This window comes from Pseudopipra pipra, chromosome 13 (assembly GCF_036250125.1).
Source record: "Pseudopipra pipra isolate bDixPip1 chromosome 13, bDixPip1.hap1, whole genome shotgun sequence".
NCBI classification, from domain to species: Eukaryota; Metazoa; Chordata; class Aves; order Passeriformes; family Pipridae; genus Pseudopipra; species Pseudopipra pipra.
In genome coordinates, this window is record NC_087561.1 from 20,459,720 (window position 1) to 20,476,501 (window position 16,782).

Sequence of the window (16,782 nt, forward strand, 5' to 3'; positions counted from 1 at the left end):
CAAGTCACACTGGTAGGATTGCAGTGTTCAACCACAATATAATCTGCAAAGATGTTATTCTGTGGGGGGGGGGTTTCCCCAATCACTCAGAGAAATCCTGAAGATGGCACGGAAGAAATTTTCTTTGTAAGAAATTGTAAGATGGCATTGAAGAAATATTTTTGTAAGACTCCTTGATCTGATATTACAACATCATATGATTCATCTAACAGTTTGCTTTTATGACATTTTCTTAAACATGAATGTCTCCAGTCATTTGAGCTCATCTGCCTTATCACGCTTCTAATTATGGTCATGATTTTAATTTTGAGATACTATTCAATTAGAAAAATAAAACTATTGGGACAGCTATAGAATGGTTTGGGTGGGAAGGACCTTAAAGACCATCCCATTCCACCCCTCTGCCATGGGCAGGGACACCTCCCACTAGCCCAGGTCGCTCCAACCTGGCCTGGAACACTTCCAGGGATGGGGCAGCCACAGCTTCTCTGGGCAACCTGTGCCAGGGCCTCACCACCCTCACAGGTAAGAACTTCCTCCCAATATCCCACGTAACCCTGCCCTGTTCCTGTGAAGCCATTCCCCCTTGTTCTGTCTCTATGTTCTCCTTGTAGAGATCCCACAATCCAAGCATGGCTCCGGGCACACCAGACCAGAGCACAGCTCTACCTGTCCACCTTCCACACCAACACCCAGCACAGCAGCTGGATTTAGGCTATGCTACGTGGATCCCTTCCCTGCTGCCAGCAGTGGAGCTGCCCCTCAGCTCACCTGGAGGAACTGCTCTCTTCCTCTTTCCCGGATCACTGCCATCCTCGGCCGGGCTCTCCGACACCTGGGGGCCAGCGGCGCTGCCCAGCTGCAGGGACTCGGTGCTGTTGGCAGGGTCAAAGGGCAGCTGGTTTAAGCCTAAAAGAAAAAAAAAAACCCACACTCAGAGACTTTCTTTAGACTGGTTTGTGATGCTTCAGAATCACAGGAATGAGAGAAACGCCCAGTTCCAGGCACAAGCAGCACTCCAGGCCCTGGGGGAATTGTGCCTCCTGCTTACAGGGCCCAGCCACACTTCATCTGAATGATACTACCATAAAATATTACTCACCAACATCAATCCCAACACCCACACAAATCAAACTGCCTGGCAGTGTAAGCCAGGGGTGCATCTCCCCTCTGTTAAGCAGCTTTTCATGCCTGGAAACTCAGAGGACAGGATTTTTTCCTATTTCTTCCAGTACAGAAATACATTTTTAATAGTTACCTAAGTGTCACCAGTCATGAATTCACTTGAACTTATTTACCACCAAAAAAACAAGGCACGACTTAGAAGATCTTCAAAACCAGAAAGTGCTACTGGAATTTTTATTCAAGGAGTCCAGCAGGCAGCTGCTCCCCTTCATGGTCATGGAAGGGGTTCTAGGATGCACATCCCTGAAAAGGGAAGCTCCAGACCCAGCCCACAGGACCACACTCCTCCTCATGCTCCTTTTAAGGACCTCAGTGCTCAAAGACAGAGGGCCTTAAGTCCTGCTGCTCAGGCTTTGCTATTGATAAAGAAGATCTAACAACAGTAATGTTTACTCAAGAATAAATGCAGATTGAGTCTTATAAATTAAGTAAATCGAAGGTAAAGATCTAAGCAAATTATGCAGAATTGAACTAAAGAGGACTAAAGAAAAATATGGTTTGCAGCTTCCAGTGTATTCCCTAATGCAAGGAATTACACCCACTTCAGAGTGAGTCTGAAGCAGCTATTGGATGATCCACCCACAGATGTGTGGTGGGCAGACTGCAGGTGATGGACAATTAATGGCATTTATGTGCCAGCAGAACACATTCCCACCTCTCTAAAATGCTCTGTTTCTTAAACTACAGGTAACAAGACACAAGTGCTTTGTAAACAAGTCCAAATTAATGGAGTCTCCAAACTTAAAGCTTCCAGTGTGCAGTTAATCACAGAGAGTTTGAGAATCACAGAATTGCTATGGTTGGACAAGATCTTTAAGATCACCAGGTCCAACCGTCAACCAGCACCACCACCATGTTCAGCGCTAAACCATGTCCTCAAGTGCCACATCCATATATTTTTTGAACACTTCCAGGGATGGTGACTCCACCACTGTCCTGGGCAGCCTGTGCCAGGGCTTGACAAGTCTTTCTGTAAAGAAATTTTCCTTGATATCCAATCTATACCTCCTCTAGCACAGCTTCAGGCTGTTTCCTCTTGTCCCTTGTTCCCTGGGAGCAGAGCCTGATCCCCATCTGGCTCCACCCTCCTGTCAGGGAGATGTAGAGAGTGAGAAGGTCACCCCTGAGCCTCCTTTTCTCCAGGCTCAAGAGAGGGGTCCAGTGCTCTGAACTGATCACCCAGTTCCTCACTCCACCTTCTGTCACAATCAGCACTTGCAGGGATGCAAGACCGAAGGAGCATTAAAATATTCGGTTTGATTTACTTTTTTCTCAGCAAACTCACTCTGAACAGACAATGAAAAAAAAGAAAAAACCACAAAAACCTAACAAATGTAGACCCATATAAAGCAAGAAAATCTAGATCCATATAAAGTAAGAAAAATAACCACAATTCCAAGGGGAATCAGCAGAACTACCAGAGCACCGAAGATGACAATTATCCCGTCCCGACGCACCGCTGGGCCGAGGCATTTGTACCAAACCTTCCTCCAGACACTCTGCAGCGTTGTGATTTCTGTTCCAGAGGATTCCACTTCCAAGAACTTAATAAACGTGGCTGCTGGGGGCGGCTGTAAATAGCCAAGTGGACACAGGGAGCCTGGAGGGCTCCTCTCCGAGCCACTGAAAGGTGAGAACGCCAGAAGCGGCCAAAAAAATAACGACTATTCAGCTGGCAACAACAATAGTCACGCCTGGCTATGCAGGATGCCTACAATGCTGTGTCTTAAATATTCCAAAGTCAAAATATCACAGAGGTCATGAGGGCTCAGGAAAACAAATCTGGAGGCCCCAGGTTAAAAATAGAGAGGCCGTATGCAGGGAAGACATAAGGAGAAAGGAAAAGGAGTAATTGTGAGGTTTGCATCCATTATTATCCAGGTGATGGAAAAGGCAACATTAAACTTGAACAAGAGTTTTCCCACACTTGGGAGTAGGGAACGACGTGGACAAGCACTGATACAGCTGGACACTGGTGTCACCAGGATGGACAGACACCCTGCTCTGACAGGAGACACCTGGCACTGACCAGCACCTGAATGCCAATGGACACTGCTCACCCACTGCTTCCCAACCCACTGGGAAGCACAGGCAGCCACTTATCCCTACGATTTCCATCCCCAGTTTGAGCTGGGATGCTTGATTACACCCTGTGCTGCACGGGCTCCAATGGCTGTGCTGGGAGGGAGGCAGCTGGCTCCAGCAGGTAACAAGGAGTGAAAAACTCCTTGTGTTCTTGGCAAAACGATTTTTATTGTTGTTTTCTGGAAAAAAAAACCCAACCAGATTCCTTTGGAACAGGACAAACACTGAGGAAGCTCTCACGCTGCACAGCCAGCACTCACCCTGCCAGTCAGGGCACGAGTCAAGCCTAAGAAAGTGCCCGAACTGAGTGCCCAGCTCATGTCAGAGCAGGAGGCCCACACGCCCCATGCACCCATGCCAGCCCCAGAGACCTTCCATGATCAGACTCAGCTCAAGCCCAAGGCAGAAATTAATGCAGCTCCTGGGAAATGGATAATGTTCTGCTGGATTAGTGTGTCCCAACTGCTCACAGAAGGCTCCAATTCCAACCTGACATATAGGAAGGAGCAAAAGCTGCCCTACAAATGCTCGTGAGTCTTCAGCAGCAGCTCTGACTGCCCACTCCCTCCCCATGCTGTGAGCCAGCACGTCTCCTGCCTTCAGCATATGGATTCACAAGAGGAGATCATTAAAATGAAGAGAGGAGACCACAGTGATGGAGAACTGAGCAGTAATTAATAAGTACTTGTTTCTCCTCTTAAGTCATTTCTACCTGTAAACACTCAGCCTCAAAAGCAGGAACCAGAAGAACAATTTAAAAATAAAAGAAAGGGACATTCCCAGAATTCATCAAGCCCTCTGAAAAGCCCAGGAAGGCAGCCAGTAATCAAAAGCATTCCTGAGGAATTCTCCTCCAGGTTATCTCCTGCACCAAAAGATCAGCCTAGTCACAACTTGTGTAAGCAGCTGGTGAGGAGCAAAGAGGAAGGGGAGGCTGGTGCAACTGTGAGTAAAATGCTCTTGAAGAGGCAAGAGAACACCACTGCTGGCTTTGTGGCTGGACAGACCTGTCCCAAAGCTCCCAGAGTCGTGCTCAGTTTGGGGTGATGAGCAGCAGCAGGTTAAGCCTGCAGCACAGTTCCTCCAGGCATTGTATGTCACTAGGAAGAGACTGAGTAAGGAGATCCCAAATCAGCCCCTCAGCTGATCCTCACCTCCAGCTTCCCCAGTGCCCCAGAACTTGTCAGACCTGCCCTGCAGCCAGATGAGGTTGCAGGGCTGGCACGGGAGCTCAGCGTGTGCCCCAGAACCAACAGCACCGCTGGGAACACACCCCCAAAACGGGCCCCCTCAAAACGGGCCCCCCCAAAACGGGTCCCCCCAAAACGGGCCCCCCCAAAACGGGCCCCCCCAAAACGGGCCCCCCCAAGTTTTCTCAGGTTTAGTTGAGTTTCCTGTATTTTGATGTGCCCTTTGACCTTCCACTGGGCACCATTGAGACAACTGAGAGATGTGGGCACAACCAGTCAAAGCATCACAAAGACAACCCGAGACACTCCTGGGAGAACAGACCAAAGGTTTGCTCCAGCCACTTCATGAACATCCCTCTTCCAAAAAATCTATAATTGATGGGCTCTCCATCAGACGCAATCGGATACGTTCGCTCACAGAGGCAGCACGTGATCCCCAGACGTGAATGCAGCAACATTTTTTGTGCTGGTACGAATTTGGGGTGTCAGGTTAATGCTCAGAGGTGACTGCACAGTGGGACCAAGGCACCAGACCCAGGTTCAGTCTCCTCAGTCACAGCTTGGTTCATCCTCATGGAGAGCCCACAACAAGAGAAGCAAGGAGGTCAGAGTCAAACCCCTCATGTGCTCCCACGGGAGGATTTGGGGTTGTTTTGAACCTCAGTTGTGTCTCCCAGAGCAATCCAAAACCAGCCACACCAGCCCAGTGAGGGCACAAGAGTATGAACAAGACCAAAAATTATTATATTGCTCCCAGATTTCCAGAACTGGCTTTCCTAGAGCCTTTTATCCAACTGATATCTCACAGGCCAACAATTCCTTCCTGTGATTCTCTGCATTAGGACACAAGACTTAAAGAGAGAAAATGTGATTGCTTCAAATGAAGCTCAAGGTGTCCAAAAACCTTACCACATTGCATGAGGAAAGAAGGAACATTTGCACCATGTTTGCACTTGCTGTGAAACTTCATTCCCACTTACACGTGGTTTTTTCCTTCCAAGCCAATTATTTCTCCACACAAGAACTGGTTTAAAGCTGCCTTGCTTCTTCAATACCCTGTTCCAAAGTGCCTAAAACTCTTCCAAAGGTGGAAACAGGACTTTCTGGGGTTTAACAGGACTTTAAAGCTCTACGTTTACAACTTCACGTGGTACCAGGGCACTGGAAGACAAGCCCACTACTGTCCTAATACAGCCTCCAACTAGAATCCCACAAGCCAAATACTGAGAAGTCACAGAAAATGGAAGCTGATGAGATCACAAACCACAGTGTATTTTCCTTTGAAGGCACAGGCTGGAAACTGAGCAGCTCCTTCACGGTGAATATATTTTGTGGATAGTGCTGTCTAGAAACAGCACTGGAGAGAATGCAGTCACTCTTGGTCCCACTCAAAGAGATCCTGGTAGCTCCTCCAACAAGGACTTCTGGGATCCCAAGACCTGCTTCCAGCAGGGACCATGCTTGGCACTCCCTTGCAGCACAGAGTTTGCTCCGAGAGTTAAACCAAGCCAGAGAGAAGATTCCCAACACTCTTTGAAGTAAGAAACCCTTCATTACGTCAGATTTTCCATCCTACATGTGATAAATGCCACGCACAGCAGGCACCTTCAGGTCTGACTACCTCTCCCCTGTCATCTCAGCCAAGAATCGGAGCTCCAAATGCTGGCTACAGAGAATGTGCTCAGAAGGAAGCTGAAGCTGCAGAAAATCCTCTCTCCTGGGCACAGAGCAGAGTAAAAGCTGACAGGCTCAGCCACTGCAACCGTGAGGCACAAACACAAGCACCTCTCTGTCTTTTGTGCAACCAGAACAAAGTGTCCTTGGCCATTCCAAGTTGCTCTGCTCAGGAGGGAAGGGACCAGCACTGCAGCAAGCCACGGGGGTTTGCTCAGTTTTCCTGTAGCAAGCCAGCCTGGAAAGGCCAAAATCAGCAGACTTCTGTATTTGCTATGCAGCAGGTAAGGGGTAAGGAGAAAATCTGGGTTTCCAGAGTGTCAGACCAGTGTCAGCATTTCCAGAGCCATACGCAGCACAGGTGCCAGTGTGCCCTTCACCTCCAAGCACTTCCCTTACGTATCTCCAGGGATTTTCAGAAGAGTCAATTTTCAGGAGTGAGCCATCAGGCACTGCCATAATGCAGTGACTAAACCTTTAAAAATAAAAAACTTGGGCTAGAAGACTCCTCACTAGAAAAAACAGATCAGGGAGGGGGAAAAAAAAGGAGAGATGCTTAAAGATGAGCAGAAGGTGACTCTGAGCAAGGCCTCTCCCACAGCACAGCAGGTTGCTGTGGGTGGTCTTCCTTCTCTGGAAGTAGGTGCTGAGGTGTGTTTTATGGGGAGAGAGGCTGCAGCTTCCTGCTGGCCTAAACAGCATTAACAATGCACGGCCCCCCATTCCATCGGGATCAATCCAGGTCCATGCTGGGGCTATATATGGCTGCAGCTTTCACAGCACACGCTCAGAAAGGGGCTGGAGAGACAGGGAAGATCTCAATGTTCCAGGCATAAATCAAGGGAAGTATCCATCTTCACTGGGTCCCATGCCAGACTCGGGACAGGACTTGGTTTTCCAACCCTGCAAACAGAGCTTGGCTATTTGCCTTAATTACCGGGGAAGAAGAAACACAAAACAATCCCTGAGGTGAACTGAAAAGCCTGGTTTAAGATGACTCCCATTATCAAGAGCCAAACACACTGGAAATCTCAACCCAAACAAGGGATTGTGCTGCTCCCACGCAGACCTACTGTGCCTGCACAGGAACACGGCAACCACTGGGGCTGCCACCTCGGGATTTGGGCATAATCTCCCCTGCTGGGTTCAGGAACATTCAGTTAAGCGGCGACAGCAGCTCTGCCACAAGCCTGGCACTGCTCTGGAACCACACACTCCAGCAGCAGCCTCACCCTGATCAGGCACTGGAATCATTTTCCTAACATCCAACTAGTTAATAAGCAGCAGAAACATAAAACCTCTGCCCCAAAACTCAAATTAAAACTGTTAACAGGTACCCTGACACTGTCACACATCTAAAAGCATTTCAGTGATAACACTTAAAAAGTCCATGCAGGCTGGTTCTTGTATGGTCATATTTTGGGGTGTCCTGGAACCTTATGAACTACTTTGGGTCATGTTTTGGGGTGCCCCAGGTTCTGCTGAACCCCTCAGGTGACATTTTAGGGTACCCTGGGCTCCTCTGAACCCCTCAGGTCCCCTGGAGTCCTCCAACCTCTTCAGGTCACTTTTGGGATGCCATGAAAACCTCTGAACTCCTTTGGGTTCCATTTTGGGCACCCCTGGGTTCCTCTGACCTCCTCAACTCACTTTCTGGGGTACCCCAGGTCCCCCTGAACCCCTCAGGTGACATTTTGGGGTCCCCCAGACTCCTCTGAACACTTACCAAACTTCTCTTACCCAGCATCAGGGGAACTCCAGAAATGGGCTGACACAGGTTTTACTATAAATATGGATTTACCTTTTGCCAACATTGGCAAACGTAGGAAATAAGCAGTGCTCAGCCTTAGCAGGGTCCCTGTGCTTTTAGGAATAAACTGGATTCTGGGATACACTGTGCCACGTGATTACACATGCTAGTTTTAAGTCCTCAAGCAACGCACTTTAGCAGACACCAAAGTACACCTGCAGCAATTGATTAGAACACAGAGAAAAAAGACCAGCAGGGAAGGGAGAGAGACACCAAGGCTTTGAAGTTCCATTTTAACCCCAACCGTTTCCTTTCAGAGACTGGTTCTCACATTCAAAAACTACTGTTGGGCTCGTGCATGTTTCTCTGTTGCACTCCTGGATTAGACACTGTTGTTAGAGCTTCACAATCACCAATCTGACCCAGGGGCTGGCCAGGCACACTGATGAGAGCAGCAGAATTCCGACAGTTACTTCTGGCAACTCCAGAAAATCCGACACAGAAGCACATTCGGAGAATCCCACAACCCCCCAGGTCTTACCTGTGTACTGCACCAGGAACATGGCAAGATGCTCATCATATGTCAGTAGTTCAGCCAGTTCTCCCACTGTTCCCAGCTTGGTTATTTGCTTAAAAATCCGAGTGCCAGGCTGAGCTCCCAAGGCAGCTCCCAGCACAACGGGAAAGCTGGGACTTACTGACAGCAAAGCTGCCCCAGGGCGGGCCGGGCAGCACAGGAGAGCCCAGGCTGGCAACCAGCAGCTCCATGTGTCACCATCCATCTCCAGTGACTGACACCCATGGGCAGATTCCGGGATGCAGGGGACGGAGCTGGATGAGCAGGTGGGCAGGCGATTAGCAGCAAGAGCATCTGAATTTGCCAGGGATTTCATACCTCACTGCTCTAAGCGCTGGCACGCAGCTAAATAAACCCTGTTTGCATGCCCGAGATTAGTGGCCTTTGCACTGAAAGATTAATTCCTGGTAATCCTTGACAGTAAGAGGCACATTGCTCGCTTTCCTCGGTTCTGGAAGCTTGTGTTTAGAAGAAATATATTAGCTTCAGACGAGCTAATTATTCTAGCGGGAAACTATTAAAGGAAAAAAAAAAAAAGGCACAAAGAGCCCCTTTCTCCTTCGCCCCTGAGAATGCCGTGGTCAGTGACACTAGTCAGTGACACCAACCTGCAGGGTTTTCACAAAAACACGTCCACAGCAGCAAAAACAGGGAGATTTGATCAAGTCCTGTCTGAGCTGTGCTGTTTACTCAGCACTGTAACCCCAAACAAAGGAAAAAATTCCTTACCAGTGTGTGTGTGCACACATGTGTGTCACCAGCACAGCCCTCAGTGCTACCCAACAGTGGGACCTCTGCCAGCCCCATCACCCAACATTATTAAATATCCTATGGAATGTTTTCAGGATGGCTCTGCCAAACCACCTTCCCTCTGCACACATGTCTAGGATTTCTAATATTGGGATTTTTCAGGGGGTGAGCAGCTTGTGTTCCATGAGGTTCAGAGCAGGATGTTCCAGGCTCAGAGGGGACAGGCAGCTTGTCCGTCCCATCCCTCCCCACCCTGCCAGCCTCCCTCAGCACCCCTGGAGAGCAATAACCAACACCTGACACCTCAGAACAAGGCTCAACAGCTCGTATTTTCAGAACTATCTTTTTGAGAGGTTAGGAGAAGAAAACTGTTGGGCAAAGGACTAACTGCACTATTGGGGAAGAAAAAAACAAGGAAGAAGAAAAAAAGAGGGAGAAAAAGAGAGGGAAGACACAAAGAAAACTCCAGCAGAGCCAGCAGTCGGGATCATCAGAAAATGCCAGTGCAGAAATCTGGACTGAGGGGTGAGAGGACCTCACAGAGGGGCAGCACCAGCGCGAGGAGCTGCTGGCCGAGAGCGGAGCAGCTGGATGGGACAGCCACGATGGATCTGGAATAATGTCAGCAGAAAAATTGGGGATTAGGGGAGAAATCTCACGCCATCTTTGGAAGGTGCAGGGAATACCTCGCTAGCAACACCTGATCTTTGCAATGACTCGGCGATTGAACCTCATCCCTGCTACGAGCTCAAGTCGCCCGCACCAAAAACATGACCTTCAATGCAGAAACCTGACCTTACCCCGGCTCCCACACAGCTTTCAACAGCTCAGCTCCAGGGGCCTTTTAATTACGTGGCACAAAATCCCTCAAATAAACCTTGAAGAAACGAGAGAAACCAACCCCTCGGCTCCCAGCACAGGGAAGAGTCAGGCTGGAGTGAGCAGGAACACAAGTCGGAGGGACAAACTCCCATCCCAGGCTGCCCCAGCGCTTTCCCCACCATCTCACAGCTCTGCTGCAATATTCTGCAGGAAAATACAGAAATATGCCATGGCTAATTATTGTTGCTACAGGGGAGGAAGGAATTGTGCAGACTAATGAGGAGCTTACCCAAGGATTAATGTTTGTGTAACGAACACGTGGCACTAAAGAAGAAAAACATCTGTATGCAGCATGACCCGGATATACATTGCTGGTAACAGCCAGACCTCACACACAGGACCAAAAGATGAGGAAAATAAGACAGTAAGAAGCACATAAACATAAAGAAGCTTGACATAAACGCTTAAGGAACCAAATACACGTATAGATGAGTTACAGTCAAGGGATCTTTACGGAGCAGGGCTGTGGGAGAGCTGCAGCCCACGGCAGCTGTGGGTACTGGCATGAGTGTCCCCAAACCTCGCCGTGCTGCCCACGGACCGTCTGCTGCGGCACCACGGATCCAGCACAACCCAGCTACACGTGTGGGCACAGCTGAGCCTCAGAAGCTTAGGAAAGAGAGAGCACAGCCTGGTACTCCCTGGTGTGAGGCTGCTGCCACCTTCACCCCCTGCCTTTTGCAAACCACCTGCTCTTGGGGTATCACAATAACTCCCTTAAATGCAACTAATTTCTCCCTACCTTGTGTCACTTTCACGGGATCACCAAGGTTGGAAGAGACCTTCGAGATCATCCAGTCCCACCATCACCCCAGCACCAAAACAATCACCGCTAAACCACATCCCCAAGTGCCATATCCAGACACCTCCTGAACACTCCCAGAGATGGTGACTCCACCGCCTCCCTGGACAACTCATTCCAAGGCCTGACCACTCCGACAGTGAAACAATTACTTCTAATACCGAATATGAACCTGCCCTGGCACAACTTGAGGCCTTTTTCTCTCATCTTGAGGAAACACATGGCACAAGAACCTGCCCCTCCCCCGGCTCCCCTCTCCTGTCAGGGGGTTGCAGAGCCAGAAGGTCCCCCCTGAGCCTCCTTTTCTCCAGGTTGAGCCCCCCCCAGCTCCCTCAGCTGTTCCTGCTGCTCCAGCCCCTTCCCCAGCTCCGTTCCCTTCCCTGGACACTGCCCACCCTTTTCGATGTGACTTTAATCACCGCTGAACCCAAACAAGACTTCCCACGTGGAATAAACCTTTCCAAACAAGCCTCCCCACCACCCAGACTGGGGGAGCTCTGAGGGTGTCCCCAGCAGGACTCCCGATGCCCTGACGGCTCCCACGAGGTTGTTCAGACCCCCCATAAACCACCTCCCCCTCCCGCCGGTGCGGCCCGGCCGGAGCTGTCCCGAAGGAGGCCGGTGCTGCCCAGCGAGCCCCGCTGCGGGGGCCCATGGAGGGCGGGGCGGCCCCCCCGCACACCCGGGGAGCGCTTCGGGCCCAGCCGTGGGCCGCGGCGCTGCGGCCCGGCCCGAGTTGCCGCTCGGCCGCTCCCGCCGGGTTTCCAGCACCCGGGGAGGCCGGGGAGGCCGGCGCGACCCCGCTGCGGCCCCGCTGCCCCGGTGCGGCCCCGCCGCCCGCACTCACCGCCCGGCCCGGCCGCTCGGTCCCGCTCGGTCCCGCTCGGTCCCGCACTCACCGCCCGCCGCCGCGGCCCCGCCCACAGCCCCGCGCGCCCCCGCCGCGCCCCCCTATTGGCTGCCGCCGGGCCAGGGGGCGGAGCCGGGCGCTGCGCGCGCACCGCGCCGGGGCGGTGGCGGCGTCCGGAGGGGCGGGAGCGCGCGGGGCGGGACCGGGAGCGCGCGGGACCGGGAGCGGCACCCCGGGAACAGCCCACCGCGACCGGCCACATCCCACTGGGACCGGCCCCCGTGGAACATCCCACCGGGAATAACCCACCGGGAACAGCGCAGCGGGAGCAACCCACGGGAAACAACCCACCGGGAACAGCCCACTGGGACTGACCTTAGCCCACCGGGACCGGCCGCCCCGGAACATCCCACTGGGACCGGCCCGGCGGGAACAACCCACCGGGAACAACCCACCGGGACCGGCCACATCCCACCGGGATCGGCTCCCCCGGAACGTCCCACCGGGACGTTCCCCCTGGGAACAGCCCATCGGGAACATCCCACTGGGACCGGCCCCCCAGAAACATCCCACGCGGAACAACCCACCGGGACCGGCCCCCCCGGAACATCCCACCAGGACCGTCCCACTGGGATCGGCCCCCTGCGAACAGCCTACCGGCACCAGCCCTATCTCACCGGAACCATTACACCGGCACCGGCCCCCTCCCTTTGGGACCGGCCCCGTCCCACCAGCCGCATCCCACCGGCAGCACAGAATCCCAGAATATGTCAGGTTGGAAGGGATCACAGTGGGTCGTCTGGTCCAACCTCCTTTGCTCAAACAGGGTCGTCCCAGAGTACGTGGCAGGGGATTGCGTCCAGAGGGTTCTGGAATATCCCCAGTGAGGGAGATTCCACAGCCTCTCTGGGCAATCTGTTCCAGTGCGCAGTCACTCGGCACGGTGAAGTTCTTCCGCATATTCAGCACAGGGCCCCATCCCACCGGCAGCGGCCGCGTCCCACCGGGACCAACCCCATCCCACCGGCCCCACCCCACCGGGACCATCCCACCGGGACCAACCCCATCCCACCGGCCCCACCCCACCGGGACCATCCCACCGGGACCAACCCCATCCCACCGGCCCCACCCCACCGGGACGGTCCCACGCCCAAAGCTCACAGGCTTTCTGTCCCGGGAAACAGAGCTGCTGTCCCCCCCCTTTGGTCAGCCCCGCCCCACCATTACCTCCCCGCCCCCCCAAACCCGACCCAAATGAGGATTCCTCGCAGGGAAAAGGTACCAGCACAGAAAGCCCTGCCTGCCCACGGAGTGCCCAGGCTGCGCCACACACTGCACCTGAAAGCCAAACCTCACAGGCTTTCTGTCCTGGGGCACAGGGCTGCTCTCCCAATGTTTCTTGCAAATCCCACCTTCCTGCCTTTGCCAAGTTAGGCAATATCAGCCTTTCCTTGGCTATGAGAAGTTTCCTTTATTTTTAACAAAGCAGAATAATTCCAAGTACCGTCTGCTAAGCATAAGCAGGTGGGTGACAGAAGGCAGTGGGGTGTAAGCCCTGCTGGTACCCCAGCTTTTCCCTTTGCCTCTTCCTGACCTGGTTGCTGTTTGTCCTGCCAGGCCAGGGATCCTGAATCCCTCCAAGGGTCCTGGAATTGATGAACTAGAGGTGTAACTGAGGCTGGGTTTTACCCCAATTAAAGAGGAGTTGCTGAACCAGCCCAGCATACGGAACCTCTGCCCTCATAGAGCAACTGGGAACAACTAAGGGGTTTTACAGAAATGCCAGTAGGATAAAGGGTTTGGATGAGCTTTCCCAGCAGCCAGTGCCCTGCTATGTCTGCCTACAGATCCGTTTTCTGTCTGTATTTCCTGCAGCTGACTCCAAGCAGAATGGGATGGTGTCTTAAAAGCTGGTGGGGTGGGAAAGAGGAGGATCTGTGTTAATTTACAATTCCACAAGATTATCCTTTCAGTCTGTTTTACTTTTGGAGTGTGAAGAACAATGGGAAGTGGGGTGCAGTGGGGAACCAGTGGAATCCACCAGGCAACTAAAACTAAGCTGGACATCCCCCGCTCACTCTCAAGGGGTCTTCGCTTCCGTTTCCATGAAAACTGTGTTGTATGTCACAGGAACGCAGCTGAAACCTGCTCTGAAAAGGCTGGAGAGACATGGGAAAAGGCCTGAAGAGGAGCAGCTCAATCCAAGTTGGGTATTTTGTAGGAAAAGCCTGGGTGGGCGCTTCAGGGAATAGGTGTGGAGGCTGACCCAAAGCCCTCTGAGATCAGAGTCGGCCGTCAACAACGACCTTCCCCTCACAAATCCAAGGTCCCAGCTCCCGGTGGGACCCCTGATGGCCACCAGCCACAGCCAGCTTTGTCCCAGCTCCGGGAACACGGTGGCCACCAGCCTCTGGCCTGCTGATACACCTTTGTATTTGTATTTTGATTTTGAATCAACAGCACTTTCAGCTACTTTTATTATTGTTTTTAATTCTCCTAAGTCTGTATTTGCTTTGGAGGAGAGAATGAAAACTTGGGATGAAATGAAGCGGATCAGGATGGTGGAACAAAAAGGAAAAAAGCAGAAAACATTTCAAATATTATTAAACTGATTTTTTTCCCAGTAATATAAACCATGAAATTCCTTATAACATTATAGTATTTTACAGTTTTATGAAGCTTTCTATTGTGACTTTTATGGAATCAAAAGATGAAGATGATGAGATATTTTAGCATTTATATTTTTCAAAATTAAATGTCTACTGAAAATAAAGTAGCTTAATGCATTTATGGGAGAGTTCATGTCCATTTTCGCTCCTTATGTGTCGAGTCTTGTCTGATTGAATTGAGATCTGAGGATCACTGTGGTGGTATGGGGGAGTGTCTGGAAATTTAGAAGCAGGCGTCCTTGGTTCGCCTGGATTGCCAAGGAGCAGCATGGAGATGAGCCCACTGGTGCCAGGGGTGTCACCTCCTTCAGGAAGCAGGTGGGGGGTGCAGGGGAGATGCAGCAGGTGGAGACCATGGAGAGGAAGGTCCTGGTGGAGCCCAGGAGCACAGGCAGGGGCGCCTGGCTGTAGCTGCTGCCGTACTCGTACAGATACCTGCGGCAGGGGCGGGATGAGGAGAGCCGGCACACCGGGATCGGGAGCAGGAGCTGCGGGATTTAGGGGCGTTGGGGCTGCCCGGGGATGGGAGCCCTCTCCGGCTACCGGGAACGGCGAGTCCGCACTGCAGGACTTGACCGACAGGGCCGAGGACTGCGGGAGGGACAAGTGGTTATGGCCACCCACGACACACTCTCTCATCCCAGCCGTGGTTTGGGGTCCATCCCCCGCTTTTGGGTCGCGCCCCGGGGCTGCAGTCCCGGCCGTGCCCACCGGGGTCACCGCTCTCCCGTGCCGCGGCACAGCCCCGGCTCCCCCGGCCCGAGCGGGACCGTGTCCCGTTCCCTGGGGTGGTCCCAGCCCCAATCCCACCTCGGTCCTCCCGCCGCGGGGCCCCCACTCCGCCTGCCGGGCGAGAGGCGGCACCGGCCAGGACCCGCAGCGGGCACGGGCGGGACCCGGGAACGAGCCCCGGGAACAAACCCCCGAGCACGGACCCCCGGGAACGAGCCCCTAGACTTAGGAGTAAGGGGTTTGAAATCCTCAAAAGCTCAGTGATGACAGAACAGTGTCACTGCCTTTATCAGCTCATCTCTAAATTCAACATGTCACAAGAAGCTGTGCAGAAATACCCATCTCAACAAAGATCTCCCAGAGCAGTTCGAATCCAAGTGGGCTTCACTTCAGCTGTGCACAAGCACCACTCCTGCTCACCTCCGTGCTGTGTTTGACAGAGTCTGACAGAACATTCCTTTGGGGAACGTGCTGGTTCCTGCTCACGAGGAGGCTGATACATCAGACTTACTGCCTGAGGTACAAAACACTCTCCAGAGTAATTGCCCCAACAACTGTATCAGATAGAAACACATCCTTAGAAAGAACAATTGCGATGCCAAGGTTTCATGTTTTAAACTCTCTGTCTCTCCCTCCAGAGTTCTCCTGGGAATGTAGGGATGGTGTTTAAGAGCAGCATAAGGAGAATTGACAGTCCCTGTCCCACACTTTCCAGGGTAGCAACACTGCCAAACTGAGCTTGTAACATAGACACTCTCAGGATAATTTGTATCTCTCATTAAATGCTAATTCTTCATTAGAAGAATCAGGACAGAGAGGCTGATTTAACACCTAGAGGGATTCGTGGGCTACAGTGAGGACACTGAACACAAGCCTGGTGCTCCTGAAAAGGGCAGATATTGACCTGGCAAGTGCCTCAGATCGATCTGTGACAAGAAGTGGGAGGTGGAGTTGGTACCAGAGTCGCTGTCCCTTCACACACAGTTAGTCATTGGCCTGCAGAAAAGAAGGGGGTTCCTGCCTGCTGCTCTCCCCTGTCACTGCCCCGTTCCCTGGGAAAGTGCAGCTCTTGTCACTGCAGTGTAAAGGTGGGGAAAAGGCAGCGAGAGAAAGGCAGCCCAGCTTGGGGGGTGACCCTCCCTTCCTTCAGCTGCTGGGAAACATGGCCGGGGGTCCCTCAGAGGCACTGCAGCTGAGGAGCTGCACCACTGCCAGAGGGACTTGGCAGTGACAGGGCAAGGGCAGCTCCTAAAATGCCCAGCTGGAGGAATGAGCCGCCCAGGCCTCCGCACCAAGCCCCATACAGGGCACTTGGGCTGCTGGGGAATGGCCCAGCAGGGAGGTTCTGCTCCTGCCAGCCCAGCTGTTGCTTCCAACCACATAGGAGGGGAAGGTATTTTGTCAGGGCAGTCGCTCATGGAATGGGTTGCCTGGGGAGGTTGTTGTATCCCCATCCGTGGAATGTTTCAAAACATGACTGGACCCCTCCCTGAGCAGCCCGGTCCGATCCCATTGGTGACTGTGGCCTGAGCAGGAGGTCAGACTTAGAGACCTTGAACTGTCTCTTCTGACCCAGATTCCTCTACAGTCCTGCAGCAGTTCTGGCTTCTTACAGTCCACGAGACCTGTTAGTTCC

General features: G+C 52.5%; 1 protein-coding gene across 4 annotated transcripts in view; it reads right to left on the bottom strand.

Annotated features, from left to right (window-relative positions):
- ENOX2 (ecto-NOX disulfide-thiol exchanger 2) overlaps window positions 1-11,807 on the bottom strand; it is a 31,144-nt gene extending 19,337 nt beyond the window's left edge. For 2 of the 4 annotated variants that reach the window (XM_064670320.1, XM_064670319.1), the window contains exons 1-2: window positions 8,426-8,568; window positions 772-909 (exon numbers count right to left, since the gene is read on the bottom strand). In XM_064670320.1, the coding sequence (XP_064526390.1) occupies window positions 772-909; window positions 8,426-8,447 (160 nt within the window). In that variant the 5' untranslated portion in view covers window positions 8,448-8,568. Of the gene's footprint in view, window positions 1-771; window positions 910-8,425; window positions 8,569-11,742 lie in introns of those variants that run through there. The other 2 variants (XM_064670321.1, XM_064670322.1) reach the window with 2 other exon arrangements.
- Between the last annotated feature and the right edge of the window lie 4,975 nt (window positions 11,808-16,782).